Here is a 19,874-nt window from a genome sequence, read left to right as displayed (position 1 = left end):
TATCTGGTACTTGCTTTTAAAAAGAATGTATTCGGAATGAACGTGAGGATTGACTTTAGGTTGATGTGGGAGCTGGTGAAAGTGGAGGACAGTATTAGGATTCTGAGTGGACTGACTTGCAATCCAGATGGCACCGGCAGCCAATTTAGGATGAAGCTGTATGTTGGGAGGCACCAACTTTGCTTTTAAGGAAATCAGTTTCAGACAAAGGGAGCTATTTATCAGCAGTGAGTCATATATCATGGACTCTTGGACAAATTTGTTTTCATGTAAGATTAAGAGGCCAAGAATTGTATGGTACATTTAAAAACTGGTTCAAGGCAATTCAGGAAAGCTTTATTTGAAAATCCATTTGAATGCATTGTGCAGTGGGCTCTAGTGTCTAGTCACAGGGCTATTTCTCAGGACACCTGGGTTGTATTCCTGTCTTTGCAGCTTGCTGTCAGCATCACCTTGGGAAAGTTCCTTTGCCTCAGTTTCTCCAGCTGTGAAATGGATAATCATAAAGCTAACCCATTTTTTAGAAACCCTGACTGGAAAGTCTCAGTTTGTAGGAATATTTAACTCCCTCTGTACAAGTGGAATGAGAAAGGTGCAGGACAGGTTGTTCTTGCTTTGAATTTGGATCTGTTTTTGTTTTGGGCAGAAAGAAAAACATACTCTTGAGGGTAGATGATTGTGACTGACTTGTACAATCCAGTCAGGGCTCCACCCTGCCTTCTGAAACAAAGAACTGCAGATTATAAATTAGAGCTGAGTGTGGCTAATATTACATGCTGGTCCTAGACTGTGAGTGAAGGTCAGAATAAGGCTGTGATTTATTTTCTTAGCTGAATGCTGGTGACATGTAAAAGATGTAGCTAACAAGGTATAAACCTTGAAGGACGTTAGATGTCATGGAAGCGGTGGTTTGGTTTTGAATTACTTTATTAGTATTGCTGTTCTGAACAATTTACCTGACCTCAGAATATGAGTTTGATCAAGGATTATGGGTTCCGTGGAATCCTTTCCATAAAATAGGATCAAAGATTTTCATCAACATCATTAATCGCATCACTTCGTGGTGTCTTTTTCTACCAGAATACATCACAGCTGAAGAAATTTAAATGGGTTAAAAGGATCAGAGTGGGTTTAATTTTCCTGATTAGGAATGCAGCAATTTCCTGACATGAAAACAGAAATGATAGGTGTAGAAACTAACAGAATGCAAAGCAACCACTTCCATTAAAATATCTCTCCACAGATATAAATTAATGTAAGAAGTTCCCCAATGACAAAACGTATGGCACAAACACTACTGCCGCATGCAAGTAGTAGCTGTTTTTTTTTAAATAACCAGAGGGTTTGGCTTGTCCAACTAACTGCAGCAGCTGAGATTTGCTGAGCATCTTTAGGCCTTTCATTATATTAAGCGTCCATTATGTAGGACCTGCCATAATGCAACTCTTCTTGTGTTTGTGAGACCATATCTCATGGAAGTAGTAGTTAAATATATTATTCCATTGCATTTAAAATAACAGATGGACATGTAGACAGATGACATAGTATGCTTGTGTGGATGCCTAGTCAGGCCATCTGGCTGAATTATGTGCTTGCGCTTTTCCTTTGGTCCTGCAAGCGTATTGCACACCCATTGCTCAGACTGAAATGAGTTGGGGTACAGCTCAGGAGAAACCCTGACCCCGTCAAGATTGGGTTCACATGGCACTTTTCATACAGTGATCTCAAAAGGATGGACAGTTCCTGTAACTTAACTCTGCCTGCCTCCTATGGCTTGAGAACTATCCCATTTCACAATCTCATAGCTCAGGGATGTTTGCTAAAGGTTTCTGTGATTCAACTGAGATTTTCTTGCTTGCCTCCTACATAGCCCATAGCTATATCTTTGTGAATCCAGACAGATGTCTGTGCAGTAAATCAGCACTGGGAGCTACTGGAACTCAGACCGAGTAGTTCGCTGGAGAGAAGGCTGATAACTGCACTAGTGTCACTGTGTGGGGAATAAAGCTGGAGTGCAGAGCCAGGTGTCTCTCCAGCCCAGGGGATTTAGGGATGTGTAGGTTACCTGGAAGTGTCTATTTTCATTTGTTCTTCTTATGTTATATGAGCAGTGTTAAAATAGAGCACTCCTGATTGTCAAGAGCAAGTGGAACAACCTCATGTCTATACTGACATCTGCCAGTGTTAAACAAGGGGGCTACTCTCAGAGGTGGAAAACCCTCCAGGAAAGAAAGCTATGGTGCTACAAAATGGGAGATAGCAGCCTCCAAAATGTAGATGTCAGTAGCCTGAATATTGGCATGGCCAGGAAATGAGCTTATCCAGGCACTGATTTCCACCAGCTATGTTTAGTGCAGGGACATTTAAGTCCATGCCCAGTCTGGATAAAAATTGGATGACAGCGGAAGCACCATCCTCACCCCATGGGGAATGACCAGGGACTCGTCTGTGCAGAGAAGTGTAATTTACACCCTGCAGATGGAATAATGCTTTCCAAATGTAGTCCCCCATCCTGAATACACTTCAGAAAGTGTATGATTTTACTTACTTGAGTAGATCGCTGAAGTCATAGCTATTAGTATTAGTGGCTTCATTGTGAATTGCAGGTGGCTACATGCAGTAGCTATTACTGGGTAAGGGTTTGGGTGCGGTCAGTGACTACTCACATGAGTAAAGTCTCATACTTCTCTGAGCATATGCAGGATCAGGCTTAAATCCGTTTGAAAACAATTGTGTCCTAGAACAGGATGCAAAATTTGTGAAGTTCCAACCTGTTTCTCTCTGGAAAAAAAACTTGAGTTGCCTTTGATGTGTCTTTCCCCAATAGACCTAAAGACAGAAAGTTGGAGCCTTTCAAAAGCTGTGAATGTGCTTTAGGCACCAGTTCCTTCAGGCAACTGACAATCTCAGCTGGAGTCTTCATTGCTTTTGTAGCACAAGCTTGTGTGAAATACCTATTGCCATTGGGGAAAATAGTTTAAATGAGATGATGAAGGAAAATATTTCACAGAACCTCAGACTAAAAACAACAGTCTACAGGCTTGCAGAAACCAAAACTCTTGAGTTTCCTTTTCTTTAGCCATGACACACAAACAGCCTGAAGCTGAATGGAGCTGGTCCCCCACAATTCCTATGGAAATGCTTTGAGTTGGGATGTGCTCTGCAGCTATCAGGATCTGGCCGATGTTTTGCTACAGTTTACTTGTACGAAAAATAAGCAGACAAAGTGACTGATGATACAAAGAGGCACATTCTCGATAACTTTGTAGACACTTAAATTGTGCACTGTAAGGACATCCCTAGGACCTGTTTTGAACACAGATGAAAAGTTATAGGGAAGAGGAATAATTATCCTTTTTGTAATCAAGGTGATTGTTCAGGGTGTCCTCTCTCCACTCAGCTGTCTGGGTTCCCAGCTAGTTTTGAGAATGCAAGAGTTATTTTAAAGACAGAGCAACTTGGGGTTACAAGCCACATTTACTGCAAATGTGATCTTTATCACGGACAAGACAGCACTTTCTTCCTCTGGATATTATGCCTGATTCCTGACTGCGTTTCCTATGGCATCTTTCTTTCTGTCTGTACGAAGTGAGTGTCACATGGCAATGTGTCAAACTGGGGATGTTTTACACTTGATTTGCACAAATGTAACTGAAGACACCATGCTTAAAGCACTGAAAAATCAAACCCATCTTCTGTGTTGGTGAGTTCAGTCCTGGCCCTTTGTTGCTCAAACAAAACTCCTGAGAACTTGGGACAGAATTTTGCCTGAATCCCTTGCAGAATCAGCCTTTAAACACATTGCTTTCAAGTCAAAGTCCAAGTCTTCAAATAAGGTGGAATCCCTAAAAGATGTGGTGGAATTTCATTTGAGAACAACTCTGATACTTTTAGCATGTTAAAATCTCCCCCGTTCTGGTGACTAGGTTTATTAGACATGGTGGGATATTATTCTAGTAAAACTAAGACTGTGAGACTGAACATTTCATTCTATCCAGGGGAATTTTCTCTGGGCTGCTGTTAGTTTTCCCTAACTGTGTCATTCTTTCTCGCATCAGTGCATTTGCAAAAACCAAGGCAAACAGTACTAATGCTTCCTGGGATTACACTTTTGGCTAGAAACAGGGATAAAAGTCAGTAAGGATAGATCTGCAATGACTGTTGTGTAGCTTAGACATACCTAAAATAGCTTAACTTAAAGTAACTTGGTTGCTGGTAGCAATTTACCCATGGTAGCATGAGCTCACCTGAGAAAGAAGGTGAATTAGTTCATGCTGATCTCTTTGCTGCCACAGATAAACTGCTTTTATTACCCAAAGGAGCTAGGTTAAAGCCAGCGGGATGTGTCTAAATTACATGGCAGTCACTGCTATGATTTCAGTTTAGACATGCCCAAAGACTGTGTAACACTTAATGTTTTTGGCAGCGCTGTTGCATTTTCACCTCTGGTGACAATAGCAGGACCACTGCAGTAGACAGGATCCCACAGCTGCTCAGTCATCTAGTCCTGCTCCAAGGAGGTAAATGGGACTGTTTAAAAAAAAAAAAATCCTATCTTTTGGTTCCAGCTCAGAAAGGAGTGGAGTTACACCATATTAGAGACAGTTAAGTAATAAAGTCATGAAGCTTGGACCTGAATCCAGATCTAATCTCTCCCTGAGTTATGGGGTGGGTTTGGCTCCAGGGAGCTTGCTCACTCCCATTTTAGTTGTTGGCTTTGCCATCTCTCCTTCTTAGTCTACCTTCCATGCCTCCTGTTGTGTCAGGGCTTGTTTTGTGTGAACTGCTCACGATGACTCTTTGAGTTAGCATCTGGCTTGCTACTTCTCCTACTTCAGTGAGAGCATGGTGCCAAGTTCAGCAGTCATACTCACATGCCTGCAGAAAAGCAGTTTGAACAAGGAAAAGCTCCTGGGGTGCAACAGGAATGTCTGTAGGCAGGGATGGTCTCTCTGTAGTTAAACCTACCAGCTGCTGAATGTCACTTATGCTTCACACAGTGAAACACAATCTCTTGAGCAGAAAGAAAATAATCCATCTTTTTCCCTCTAGGGCATGCTGTTGGTAAATGCACGTAAACTGCCCGTTCCTTAACACATGACATTAGTTTTCATTACCTGTTGCGCAGTATGGCACCACATTGGGCACAGCTGGAGAATGACAGTGTAACGTGGGCACCAATTTGGTGGCTATAAGTGCTGAGTTGACAAAACCTAGATAGATATTGCTTACCCATCCTGTGTATGGCTACGCAAGTTCTGCATTACAAGATCTGCATTGTCTATCCATGTATCTCTGTATGTGGAACGCTACTGGCCCCTTGTCTGCCTATATACATCTTTTGTCTCTAGCCTTAGATTTTAAGCAATTTGGAGCAAGCATCGTCCTTATTTTTCCCTAGCACAGTGAGATCTTGATCCATAACCAGGGTTCTTAGGTGATAATCATCATATTTTTATAGGGCAATACAGTGGGTCTACATTATACATGATCAATAGGAGAGTTAACATCTGGTTTGTCCAGATGTTCCTCTTTGGCAGCAGTTGCTGAGCAATATGTAAGAAAGCAATCAGTAATATATATCATTCAATTAAAATTGTTTTTCAATATTAGGAGAAGTAGAATATTAATCTTAAAAATGTAAGCTGGTAGAGAGGGCAAGTGAATGTGGCAGAAAAAAAACAAAGAAAAAAGCACCCAGCAAGTCCTTTAGCTCTAGGTAGCGAAGTTAATGACAAAAGAAACACAGATTTGAAAAAAAAGGAAGAGCACAGGTCAGTCTGCAACTGTTTTCCACAAGTAGGTTGGATGCTCTGCTTTTTCAGAGGTCTGTTGTCTCCATTTCCAGGAAGAATTCTTTTGCTTTCCACCGGGTGCCTGACTGACCATTTATTCCTAAGCTCTGCTTGTACATCTCCGGTAGCTCCAAACCAGCTGGTGATAAGACATGGACTCATCCTGCTGTAGCGCTCGTATCAAATGTCTATGACATTATGTTCCTTTCAATGCAATTTGTCTGCCTTTCCTGCAGGTGGTAATGGTATGGATTCCCTAACAAAGAAAACCAAACAAGACGGATCTGAAGTCACCGAAAGATGTAAGTAAAGATCCATATAAAAAATTGGTCCAAAATTTTAGAGGGGATCAGATACGAGCCTGGCCAGACGTGAAGACTGCATCTCCCTCAAGCTTCGCAGGAGTATGTCTTGTCATAGAGACCACAGTAAACTTTTAGGAGAATTTACACTGCTGTGTGCAACTAATCTTGCCTCGTGATGAAAAGCTGGACTGGGGTTCTGGATTCCTGGTACTGCTATAGCCCTCTTGTGTGATCTTGGACAAGTTGCTTTATGTTTTAGTGCAACACTTGTAAAACAGGGAGGGTATATGTATTCTGTAGGTCTTGTAGACATCACCAAGCTAGCTTTGAACTAGCAACACTTTCTGAATCACACATTTAAGAGCTTTCAGTCTGCTGCATGCAACTAATTTAAACTGGTTTAAGCGAACTACCTTTTGGTACTGGCAGCAACATGGAGATCAATTTGATCAAAAAGATCAATGTGAGCACAAAAGAAGGCCAAACAGTGAATTTCTGTGAAAATCATAGGTATCATATATATTGGTTGGAAAACAGTTTGTCTGTATGGTCTCAAGAGCGTCCTAAAATGTGGCATAAAACCTGCCCTATACCTGGTTGGTTTAGAGCCCTAACTTTAACTTTTTCTTTCCACAGTTATTACGGAGACTGTAACCACAAGACTCACATCCTTACCACCAAGTAAGTGAACATTTAGGTGTCAGATTTCTGCAGTATGTGCACTTCTGTGGATTTTGGTGCATTTGCTTGGTGTGCCTTTGAAGTACTATGCAGTGTTCAGCAATCCCTCCTGTAATGTTAGTCACTATCAGAAAGGACAGTCTTTGGGGACCTACTGACATGACATTAGAAAGAAGCTAATGGTGATGACTTAGGATTCATGGGCTAGAGTTGAGCCCTTGAACTATTTGAGCGAGCATTGAGCAAGAGTTTATATTTTAATGCATTGCGTCCAAAAAAGAAAGTCCCCTGTGGATGAAGTTAAGAAAAGCTGGCCCATAGATGAATAAGGTGGCACGATACAGTGATGGCACAGACAGATTGGCTGTAGGGTTCCCTGATTTGCTGTTTCCCCTTGCATATTCCTTAAATACTCCTTCTCCTAGCACAACACTCAGAGGGAAGTAAAAAAGTACAATACCAGCCTTTCCCTAGGATATAGCCAAAGAAAATCCATAAGGGATCATTTGGGGCAGGAGCTGTGATTTATCCCTCCCTGCACTAGCATGAGGAAATCCTCTGTGCTTCTTGCATGTGATTCCTGAGTAAGAAAATTGCTTTGGGGGGAATAAAAAATGGAAGTGATGTATAGCCCTCAATCACTTCAGCAGTCTTACCATTATGGTGCATCTCTGTGACACAGTACAAGCCATGTATAGAGATCTCCAAGCTTGTTCTGAACAAGCTAACTTGGATACCGGAAGCATAGAGCTGGGACTAAGTAGTAGGCTAGGTACAGTGCTACTCAAGTCTGGTTCTATAGGTTCAAGTGCTCTATCTAATTCAGGTATCTGTACCCATCACTGTATTGTTCTGTGCATGCACAATCTCAGAGCTTGAGGAAGGAAAAGGGATGCAGGATGACTGGCTTCTCCAGCAGTGATAACTCCATCCACACAGACGGTTCCAAAGATGCCTCCTGGTCTAGTAATCACCAGCCATGGATACCCCCTTGTGCTGCTGCTTTGCTTTTGTCCTGGTCTTGTAGGTCTTTCCATTAGGAAATCTCATTTTGTGTTTGTCTCCTACAGAAGGAGGGAGCAGCAGTGGGATCAAAACATCAGCCCACGGCGGAGGGAGCGGAGTAGAAAAGAGGAGTTACACCCATGGCAGCAGCTATGTGACTTCAAGTAGGTTGTGAAAAAGCCCAGTGGGAATGAGCAGAGAGCAAAAGCAACGTAAACAGATCAGGGAAGGAGGCAGACGGGGAGAAAAGGGCACATCCCAAAGATGCCTCCAACAGACACTTATTGTTCTCAGTGCAGTTGGAGAGCAAGAGTCCTCCTTCTCAAACGTGTACGTGAATGCAGAATGCCGAGAGCAAGCTCACTGTGACTGTCCTGGTCCTACAAAGTGATTGGCACTTCTAACTCCCACTGCTGTCAGTCAGTGTATAACTGGTATAACTGGTCAGTGTTTTTCACATAGTTCACAGTTTCATAGCTGGTGGGGTCAGAAGGGACCTTGACAGATCATCAAGTCCGACCCCCTGCCATGGCAGGAAAGAGTATTGAGTTCAAACGACCCCAGCAAGGTGTTCATCTAGCCTTCTCTTAAACACCCCCCAGGTAGGAGCCAGCACCACCTCTCTTGGAAGCTGGTTCCAGCTCCTAGGCACCCTGACAGTGAAGTAGCGCCGCCTGATATCTAGTCTAAATCTACCCTCTGCCAACTTGTGACCATTATTTCTTGTCACTCCTGGGAGTGCTCAGGGGAACAGGGACTCCCCCAGTGCCTGCTGGTCCCCTCTGACTAGTTTGTAACAGGCCACTAGGTCCCCCCTCAGCCTCCTCTTGTGGAGGCTGAACAGGTTCAGGTCCCTTAGCCTCTCCTCGTAGGGTCTGCCCTGCTGCCCCCTGATCATGCGGGTGGCCCTTCTCTGGACCCTCTCCATGTTGTCCACATCCCTCCTGAAGTGCGGCGCCCAGAAATGGACACAGTACTCCAGCTGACCAGTGTCGCATAGAGGGGGAGGATCACGTCCTTGGACCTGCTTGAGATGCATCTGTGGATGCATGACAAGGTGCGGTTGGCCTTCCTAACTGTGTCCCCACACTGTCGGCCCATGTTCATTTTGGCATCAATAATGACTCCAAGATCCTTTTCTGCCTCTGCACTGACGAGAAGGGAGTTCCCCAGCCTGTAGGTCTGCTGCTGGCTCTTTGTCCCCAAGTGCAGCATCTTGCACTTTTCAGTGTTGAAACACATCCTGTTCTCATCGGCCCACCCCTGTAGCCTGTCCAGGTCTGATTGCAGCCTATTCCTCCCTTCTAGTGTGCCCACTTCCCCCCACATCTTAGTGTCATCTGCGAATTTGAACAGGGTGCTTTTTACCCCCTCGTCCAAGTCGCTGATGAAGATGTTGAACAGTGCAGGCCTGAGGACCTAGCCCTGGGGGACCCCACTGCCCACATCCCTCCAGGTCAAAAATGACCCGTCCACCACCACTCTCTTGGTGCGGCCCTCCAGCCAATTTGTGACCCATCTGACTGTGTAGGTGTTGATGCCACAGTCCCCTAGTTTTTTAATGAGAATGGGGTGAGAGACAGTGTCGACGGCCTTCCTAAAGTCCAGAAAGACTACGTCCACTGCTACCCCTGCGTCTAAGGATTTTGTGACCTGGTCATAGAAGGCCACCAGATTGGTCTGACAGGACCTGCCTCTAATGAACCCATGTTGGTTGACCCTAAGCGTAACTTCCCCTGCTGGCCCCTCATGGACATGCGCTGTGATAATTCTCTCAAAAAGCTTACCCAGGATCGAGGTAAGACTAACTGGCCTATAGTTCCCTGGGTCCTCCTTCCGCCCTTTTTTGAAAATGGGAACCAAACATGAACCATTCCCCTCAGAAAATACAACTTGGTCAAAACTGACACTTTCAAAAGGGAGCTATGTTGATTTCAACTATATTGTTCATTAGGGAGAAACTGCGACAACAGTATAACTGCCAAATGTCCAATCGTTTTGTTTCAATCAAAAGTTCCCGCACTTCTCTTGTGGACATTTCCTATTGAAAGTCTCTGGGAATTTTTTGTTTCCCCAAAATTTTCAGTGTTTTGACTTTCCATTCCTGCCCAGGATGGAACAGATTCTAAGCAGAAGGCAGAACCATTTTTCAGATAAAGCTAGCTCTTTGAAATGCTGGGTATGAGTTAACTGGAGATTTGTTTTACACACCACAATCACATTTTCCAAGGGCAACTTTACAATAAGGGGTGCAAATCAGAGGTGAAAAGGATGACCCATCTCCTGAGCCCTGCTCCTTTCCTTGTGAATATGCTGTAATCACAGGCCTTTCTTTAAGGAGGTTTTTTCCTGTATTGTCAAAATGAAGGTGACAAGAGATGGGGAGAGCACCTGCCAGCCATTTCTCTATATATGTGATGCCCCTTGCTGCTGATGTGGGATAGTTTGGGAAAGTAAAGCTACACAAAGCTAGTATATTACAGAAATCCTTCCCAGCTCTCTAAAAGAGTTGAATAAGCTGAGACAACTGAAGTGCAATCTGGAGTGGGCACAATATGGAAGTGATTAGCACATGCCTCAGGAGACCTGTATACTTGCAGGAAGCCCATAGCATATAAGGGCCAGATTCTGAAATCAGTTCCATCCATTTCTCTGCAGTCTAGAGGGACTCCACTGAATGAAGCAGACATAAGCAGATTAGCGCCAGCCTGACTGGCAGTCAAACCCAGACCCAAAGATGCTCACTTCAGTGGTGCTTCAGGATACACTGTCTTCCTGGCAGCCTGATTATTTATTTTTTTAAATTCATTGCCTGTAGTGAGAGAACAATAACGCAAGCTGCTATGAGTTAATCAGTTTTGGGGTGTGCTGTATAGTCCCATGCTTTGGCAGATGCCTCCAACAGAAGCCTTGCATTCTCAGTGCCATTCCCACCTATGTTTTAAATGGGAAAACACCACTGGCTCAATAACCACAAGAAGACTTGAGCAAAAAGCACTCCACTGAGATAGCAAAGGTGTGTCCTCTTTGTGCTAGAGTGAACGACGTCCACTGAAAGGATAAGGATATGGATTCCCATGCTGTCAGGAATATCGATTCCCATGCTGCTGAGCATTATCCCATCAGTGCTACCTGCTGCAGTATTTACAGATGATTTTCCTATCTCCACATAACCCTGTGTCATGGATCTTGTTTTCCAACAGCATCACTTACATTCTCAATCATTTAAGCATCTCATTATATTTATGGTCCATAATAGAAAACTTTAATTTATAGATGGGCCTGAACTCAAACCAGATCCCATCCCCAGCCAAGCCCCAGTATTGCTCAGCTTTGGGGAAATAGCTGGTTCCTCTTTCTGGGCTAGAGCTTGCCCTAACTGATGTCTTCCTTTTGGCTTTAATGCTATCAGGATTTATATCTCTCCAAACAGCAGAGCTAGAACCACACATGCAAACCCCTTTGAACTTCAGAGATTTTCAGCTCCAGATCCAAATTTCGTGGCTCTGTCTCACCCCTAATTCTAATCTACCCCTTCATTTTAATGTGAGGTCCGCTTATGCCAGCAAAGAATAACATCAGGCATCCCTTTACACCTATAAGATATATCTCTATTTTCTGAGGGGGTTTTGTTTTACCTATAGGTGGAAGTGGTAGAATGAATTCTTCCTCCTCATCCTCCGGCTACAGGCAGGCACAGTCTCCCAGCTCTACTCTCACCAAATCACCTGCCTCAACCTTTGAAAGAAAAACTTATGTCACTCGCCATGCAACATATGAAGGTATCATAGATTGGGTCATAGAAATGGGGAATTAAAAGTGCACTGCAAATGCAAGAGAACTCTGTAAACATAAATCCCACTGTGAGCCAGTTAGGAAATGGTCACAAAAGATGAACATTAATGGAAATTAGCAACAGTCTTAGTTATAATCCTGTTTAGCCAAATAATTTCCATGACTTCATTGTAGCTGGAGGCTAAAAGCAGCTCAATATAGCAGCCAGTGGCTCTTTTTAGATAGAAATGCCTATTGCCCCATAGGATATGGCAGATTTTGACATGAATAAATGTGTTGTTGCAAGGCTTCAATGTGGAATCTTCTTTTTTTTCTGCAGGGAGCTCCAGTGCAAATTCATCTCCAGAATTCCCTAGAAAGGAGTTGGGTATGTTCTTATATTATCGTCTTTTGGAAATCAGGCCAAAATCGCATGTATTTGCCATTCTGTGGCTTCTGGCATGATACATTCTTGCAAGACACAAATCAATAAATCACATGTGATGTGCATAGTGACTCCGGTGGGGCAGAAAGACTGTGGAGAGGAGTTGCACCTTGTTCTCCAATAGGTGACTTTGAAGCAGGCAATATAATCCACTGCCATCAGTGGAGCTCATTGGAATTTATGTTAATGAAGTTAAGAGATGAATTCGGCCTAGTGTCTTTACCCAAGGTCTATTTTAACAGAGATTGTGAGGCATGTCTGCTACACATCACTCCCCGTAGGTAATTCCCCCTTTAAGATTAGATATGGAAGGAGCCAAACCAAGTGGAGACCTCGAGGAGTTTCCTGTCCCTAATCGGACATTTGCATCCAGCAGCGTGATCCAGGCCATTACTGTTATGTAGTGAGATGGTGTTACATGCACACATTCATAGGTCCTTCTCTAAGCTTGACTTCTAATTTACCTTCAGATTCCTTGGTAGGTCAAAGCAGGGGCATTGGCCAGATTTCTGATGTGTTGATGGAATAAATAGTGAATGGTTCAGAAGTGCTAAAGACTGTACATTTTTATGTAGACACCAAACAACGTAATGGACTATAGGCAAAAGATTTGGGCACCAGGGTCCTCTGTCGTACCCTGCCTAAACAGAGTAGCAATATGACATGCAGAAACTCAGCATTAACCTTTAGTTTTCAGAACTGTTACAGCAAATACAATTAATGCTGATCTTCTCTCATTGCAGCATCTTCCGCAACTAGAGGACGAAGTCAAAGCCGAGGTGAGTGGGGGTGGGCTTCTGGAAGAGCCCTTGTTTCCTTCTGGTGTCTTTGAGCTGTGCACCTTCTGAACCAGGTCCTCAGTTGGTATAACCTAGTTTGCTTGCACAGGAGTAATGTGGATTTTCATCATCTGCAGGTCTGGACCACTGGGTTTTAAGCAACTGGCCAAGCAAACACGATAAGCTAAAATAGTACAATCATCAACAGGCAAAGCATTAGTAGAGGCATATGGGGAAATGTTCCTTCTAATAAGAGAACCTGCTTTGGGGATGGGATAGCTGAGGCCATCAAATACAGGACAGCGAGTTTCACCTCTAGGTCCCAAGTTCAAAAGCCAAGAGCATGACACTCTAAAGTTCTGCTCAAGCTACAATATCACACCCAAATTCATCGGCACTGTCCTTTTCCCTCCCTCTGTCATTTATACATCATTTGCAATAAATCTATCCGTTTATCCGTCCACCCTTATTTAGCCACCACCACAATAATACCTAAGCTTCTCCAAAGTATTTAAAAAGAGAAATAGCAGGCAACCCCTCTTGTTCTCCTTCCATTGATACCTGTTATAGGAAGCAGATTATATTTGTCCAGCTGCATTCCCTGAAATGAGTTCTTGCCTCAGTGGATGGGAATGCAAAGACTAGAAGTGGTGCAGTACATTGCACCACTTTTCGCACAAACTTGATTTGTTTAGACCATTTAAAAATGTTCTTCCTTCTCTTCTACCACTTTATCAGCTGCTTGGGAAGAAGTTGGATATAATTGATACAGAAAGACTGACTTTATATTTTCCAGCTGCTGAGAAAGCAACTACAATGTCGCTTTATCCAAGTTCATCTTAATGATAGATATAAATCAGGAGGCATTGTTATAGCCCTTTCAGGAGAGCAATGTAGTTGCCAATTATTTCCACCTGAGCTCTTTGCATTTTCCCCAATACTCTAAGAATATGAGCTCCCAAAGGCACCCTCCAAGCATAATGGAGCTGACACCAGAGGATCATGCTCCAGCTTTCCACATTGCTTCAAAGAATAGTCCCAGTCTCACATCTTCACTTGGCGGCCAGAATGAATGCTTTTTTCATAGTTCACATACTGTTAGGTTTTACCTGGTGGAGCATGTATCAGGCACTCCAGCTGACCAGTTTGTTCCTGGACAACCCGACTTAAAGTTTGCTTCTGTCACTTGGTTTAACTGCATAGTAGAGCTGTATAGTAAAACGCAGTAGTAAAACTGGCTGATTGCCACCAATGATGCTTAAATAAATTACCATTTGGGCCTTGACTGTTTCACTTCAAAGCAATTCTGGACTAAGGAGTGTCCAATAAAAAAAACCCCTGCATATAAAAGTTAAACCAAATGTGCAAATAGTTAACAATGGAGGCTTTAACAATGGAGGCTTTTTTCCTGGATAGTAGGTGGGAAGGACCACAGCTAATAACTCTTAAAAAAAAAAAACAGATGCTACTTGTGGTTCTGTATATTCTTCTGCATTACGACCGTGTAAGAATAACTACAATAATTAATAGAGTGCAGGAACAATCTTGATGTGATTAATGTATGCAAAACTGGACTTTACATTCCTCTATCACCTCCTTAACAAGATACATAAGATTCTATGCAACATTAAACATAAAGCATAAGTGAATTATGATTAACCATTATCATTTAGTAATCTCTCTTCATGGAGTGCTAAAGAGAGCGGTAGAGTCATTAAGAAAGTACTGTGAAATCATGAAAGGCCAGATTCTGGTACTGATCTTTACACCCAGCAGTGCCTTACTCATTCAGGAGTCCGAGTGTTTTCCATAAGACTACAGAGGGACTAAAATACTTTTCACTGCAACTAAAAGTTTCAGAAGCTAGACTAGTGTAAAAAAACACTTGGAAAAGCTCAAAGGAAGCCCATCCACCATGCTGTAAATGCTGCCCAAGCCAAACAGTAAGATAACAGAAAGAAGCAGGGAATTCACTTTTGCAGCCTGAAGGTCCACTCACACTGCTCAGGGCATAAATTCATGATGATCCATATTCATGATCTTCTTGTCTTTCCTTTTCTCTTGTCTAGAGAGTGAAATCCGAGTACGGTTACAGAGCGCTTCTCCCTCGACCAGATGTAAGTGTTACAGCTCCTTTTTCAGAGTGAGCAGAGATGCTTGATTGTCCCTTCCTAAGAAGCAGACCTTAGGTGCCAATCCCATTTTAGCTCTGTGGTTACTTTTGCTTTAATCCTGCCAGCAGGATCCCTTGGACTCAGCACTCAGGATGGTAAATGGAACGTCATAACATTTACCAGCAGTGATAAAAAAAAATTGCACTGAACTCTCCCTTTCACTGTATGTAATTTTAACTGAAAGGAGTTTGCTTAGGGGTGGGCTTGCATTTTGTCAGGCTTCCTTTATTTAATCCCCTGAACAAGTCACTCCTAGAGAGAGTCCTATTGCTAAATTTTCCCTTCTTCACTTTGGCTCTGATATCCTGCTCTGATCTGAGCGAGATGCAAAACTCCAACAGACTTCAGTGGTGCAGGAAAGTCAGGAGCTTTTCAGGAATCCTTTGATTCTGCTCATAGAGCAATGCAGTTCTAAGAATAAGCCTGCCCCATTAGATTGCACAGGACTTTTGACCACTAATATCAATAGAGAACTTCATTAACAGGGTATCCCAGCTGGTGTGCCAGAGAGATTAGTATCCCTCCAGGGGATCTGGGACAGCTTCTGGTCTCAGAAACCAATCTAGAGATTCTGGAAATGCCCGTCTTGTCTGTCAGATGCTTCATGTCTCACTCATGTTTAAGCATTTAGAGCATCTCTGTTTGCTAATTATGCAAGGCACTGAGATTATTCTAGATGTTTGTTTTCTGTGCTAGGGACCGAACTGGATGATGTGAAGCGTCTAGTGAAAGGAAGTCGCTCGGCCAGCTGCAGTCCCACTCGTTCACCATCCAGCACTCTACCGATCCCCAAGAAAGCTGTGATGGAGACGAAGATGGTAACAGAGAGCTCCCAGTCAGGTACTTAGCACCAGGATGTTAGTGACAGTGGAGCAGGACTCAGATAAACCCCAAGGCTTGAGACATAGCAATTTCTACCAGCCCAAGAAGAGTGCTGGGAACAGCTCAAGCTAAAAATACTTGTTCTCTCCTTCAGAGCATAACGACAAAATAAAAAGGGTCAGAGTTTGACATGAGGGCCCCAGAGAGGGGCCATTTTTTGACAGTTCACAAGTTCGTTTCCTAATTTTCACAAAATGGAGTGATTTCCAGTTGAGACCTGCTGCCAATGGAGAGTAGAACTCGGAGCAAGCAGTTCTCTGTCTTGGTATAAGCATCAGGACAGAGCCAGTGTTGTCAAACAGGCTAGTTTTGGCCCAGCAGCCAGCTCTTCACTGACCTCATGTGGCTTACTGGTCAGTGGAGCTGCAGTGGATGGAAAGGTGCTCTTATACATCCTGGTCAGTGGAGCTGCAGTGGATGGAAAGGGGCTCTGATACAACCCCTTTCTAAACTGTTTAATTCATGTGTCATCTCTGCTATCATGCTTTAGGCACTCAGAGTCAAATACACTGCTGGCATAACTCCAGGGAACTCCACCAGTGTTCAACAGAGCAAACACTACCTTCTAGCATGCTAATGGTGCATACTTCATATTGAGGTGAAATAGTTCAAAACTCCAGTGAGAAATGTATTCACCTGGTATCTTTCCTAGTACGTAAAGATATAATAGTAGTTTGTGTGTGAAAAGGATCACAGAAACACAACAAGAATTTTGGAATCAATATCCTATGTTGATTCCTTAACTAGCATGTGGATTAAAATGTGTTATTTTACTAAGCATACATATAATTGTCTATGACTAACCCCCTGAAATGCTTTACAAATGACTACATGAATGTGACAGAGAAATTAAGGCCCTCATTCGCTTTGATCAATGGGTTAAAAATTGAATGTGCTACTGTAGGCCAAGTTGTGAACTCATGTATTACACTGGTGTGCATCTGGAGTAACTGCATTGAAACTAGTGGCACGATCCCAGATTTGAACCAGCGTAACTCAGATGAGAATCTGGCTCACTGTGTCATTTGCCAGGTAAATCTAGAAGGTCTGATTGCAGAGCCTGGTTTCACTTTACCCCATTACTGTTTTCTTCCAGTGTCAGGGACCTATGACACAACTATCCTGAATGCTGCCCTCCCCTCATACATGTGGTCCTCCACCCTGCCTGCAGGGACTTCCCTTGGTGGCTACCATAACAACATGGCCCAGAGCTCTTCCCTAATCAACGCCATGTCCCATTCTACAGGATCAGGTACAGTAATTTCATTCTAACCTTGTCCAGTCACACACGTGTGAGATCAAAATCTCCTCTCCTTTGTGATCTTGATAAAACAGAGCTTATGTGTAATGGTTTCAGAGGTTTCCCTTATGGTGTTAATTGTATGTTTTCAATAATGCTATTTCCTTGGGAACCATTCACTCTTAGGCATTGGTAGCTGTGCCATCTGCCTAGATATGCTGGCTGTCCTGCTGTGTCCCATAGTTAGGAGTCTTTCCCTTTCTTCTTCTCTTTGCAGTGTTTGGAGTCCCTAATAACCTGGCTCCCAGCAATCCCAGTCTGAATGCAGGGCTGAGCACATCCTCAACAGGTCAGATTTCTCTATTCTTCCCTCCTTCATTTCACAGAGACAAGAACATGAACATGAAATACATAATGAAATGATGTCTTGGTCAATCTCCCTCCATACCAGTTCTGATTGCAGTCAAACCAGCAAGCATGTAGACCCAGAGTAACTCTATTGATGGCAGGGGAGTTACTCTGGATATTACTTGTGGCACTGGCACAAGTATAGGAGTATATACTAGAAAGCAAGATTAATTATAAGATACATAAGCCTTTGTAAGCAGCAGTTTACTTCATCACATATTATAAAGGGACTGCAGGAAGCAGAGCTTCTAAATAGAAAGCAGTGATTAGAATACAAAGATGTAGGGAAGGGGGAGAGAAAAAAAGGAGATAGTGCTGGGAGAATTAAAGTAGGCAGCGGAGAAAAAAGCAAAGCAGTTAACCCATTGAGAAATATAGGGGTTATAAAAATGAATCCAGGTAATTAGTATCTGTAACATGGTAGTTGAAGGCAGGCAATATTGAGAATCTTGGAGATCTCTGAGGAAACATCATTTATTCAAATACTTCAGAAAGCATCTGTTAGGGCAATTTGTTTATTTCCCCATGACAAACCCTGGATCATACTCTGCAGAATAGTGTCGTGTGTTTCAGGTGACTCAGTTGATTCCACCACAGACATGCCTTTTCTCAAGGAATCTCTTTTTGCTCAATCCCATCCCATAACTCCTGACCAGCTCCTTTTATGGAATACTAAACAATTATTTTACCTCTCATGATGTGTCATTTCCTACATACTGTATGTGGCTATCATTAACTCTCTCATAGCCACACTAGACCTATTCAGTGAATTTAATGCTTTTCCAAGAATAAACCCCTCTAGAGGTGTACAGGTAGCAGTAGGATTCCCTCATGTTCTGTGAGGTCCAAAGTGGTCTCCCATTATTTCTCCTGAGCTGAAAATGACGTCCAGGGCAACCAGAGCTGAGGAAGCAGGTGTGGAAAGGAAGGTAACAGGTCTGCAAAATTCTTATTGGAGAGGATGAATAGAGATGTGTGTGAAACATACAGCTGGACCGCTGAGTTCATTAGAATCTAAAGAGATCATCTCAGGCCAGGAAGATACAGCCATACCTTTGCTAGCAGAAGGCACTAGGATTGTTGTTATAGTCCTTGGTCCTGTTTTTATTCAGGAAAAATACCATTAGCGATGTAGAGCTCCCATAATTCATTTCCAGATATTTTTCTTTTCAGTGTTTGGTGTTCAAAACAACCTGGTTCCACCCCCTGCAGCCATGACCTACGGTGCAACCACAGCCTCTACAGGTCAGCAACATTTTAATCTCAGGGCAGCAAGGTCGGGTAACTCATCTGTGTTTGTTTCCTTATGCAATGTGTGTTCCTACATCCTAGCTTCTCTTTTATGACCAAATAATTCACATCTGGGGGCTTTCCCATAAGGTACAGTTTAAAGAACAGAAGGACAATGCAATTATTGTCAGAATTACTGCTGTAAGTGAAATGCAGTTGGGATTAAATTGAGAAGGAAATATACTTGCATCTAATTTGTTTTATTAAAATGAATATGGACCCAAGTTCTTTCCATTGTGTTGTCCAGTGTGCTGTGAAATAGCATTGTTTTGACTTTAGCCTTATGGTCATGGGATCTGACTTTTTGTACCCAATACAAAGAAGAACCCAAATCTTGCCTAGTCGTAGTTATTGGAGAAGCCCTTACCCATATAAATTCTCCCATCCATTTTGCAAGAGAAAAGGGCTACTCACACAGATAAATATTGCAGGATCAAGTTTAAGGATGGTTTGGATGGGTATCCAAGGACCCCCTGTTGCCTTCATTCTGGGAATCAGACTTCAGCCCTCCTCTTTCAGCATCTGCAGCTGTGCAGCTCTTCCAATGGCTAGAAGGATTTTAGTCTCTAATGATTTCTCTATTACAGTATATGGTGTGAAGAACAGTTCTTCCCAGAGCAATGCTGCAGCTACTACTGGTGTGGCTACTGCAACTGGTGAGTTAGTAACTCGTGAATGTCCAGGCTTGACTGTGAGAAGCTGGTGATTTCAGAGCCTGTTGTCCTTCCTCAGGCAGACCATGTTTCAAACTCTGTACAACAACAGTAGCACATGGAATATTGTTGGGACAATTTGTTACTAACCAAACTGTCCACTAGATGCCACTCTTGCCATTCCAAAACTTAAACTAATGAGAAAGGAATTCAGCACTAGAAAGTCAGAGCCAGACCCCTGATGCTTCCTAGGACAGTTTGGCACTAGTGTCGCTCGCTAGAATTACATCAGGGAAATTCAGTAGAGCGGCCAGTTGCAAAACTGGGTCCAATATCTTTAACTTTAACGTTGTACCGGAAAATTTGCAGGCTTAGTTTTGTTCATCATTTTGCAACAATACCAGCACCAAGCATGCAAAAAGACATGAAGTTAGCTTACAACT

At 43.0% G+C, this 19,874-nt stretch overlaps 1 protein-coding gene across 1 annotated transcript in view; it reads left to right on the top strand.

Annotated features, from left to right (window-relative positions):
- COL17A1 (collagen type XVII alpha 1 chain) overlaps window positions 1-19,874 on the top strand; it is a 58,017-nt gene that overhangs the window by 540 nt on the left and 37,603 nt on the right. The window contains 12 exon segments of the mRNA XM_006021297.2: window positions 6,032-6,097; window positions 6,737-6,781; window positions 7,852-7,950; window positions 11,431-11,568; window positions 11,901-11,948; window positions 12,749-12,784; window positions 14,854-14,901; window positions 15,655-15,798; window positions 16,937-17,092; window positions 17,358-17,429; window positions 18,662-18,733; window positions 19,366-19,434. Of these exon segments, the coding sequence (XP_006021359.2) occupies window positions 6,043-6,097; window positions 6,737-6,781; window positions 7,852-7,950; window positions 11,431-11,568; window positions 11,901-11,948; window positions 12,749-12,784; window positions 14,854-14,901; window positions 15,655-15,798; window positions 16,937-17,092; window positions 17,358-17,429; window positions 18,662-18,733; window positions 19,366-19,434 (982 nt within the window). The 5' untranslated portion in view covers window positions 6,032-6,042.

This window comes from Alligator sinensis, unplaced genomic scaffold (assembly GCF_000455745.1).
Source record: "Alligator sinensis unplaced genomic scaffold, ASM45574v1 scaffold61_1, whole genome shotgun sequence".
NCBI classification, from domain to species: domain Eukaryota; kingdom Metazoa; phylum Chordata; order Crocodylia; family Alligatoridae; genus Alligator; species Alligator sinensis.
The sequence above is the reverse complement of the archived record's forward strand: the minus strand, read 5'-3'. Positions and strand labels throughout refer to the sequence as shown.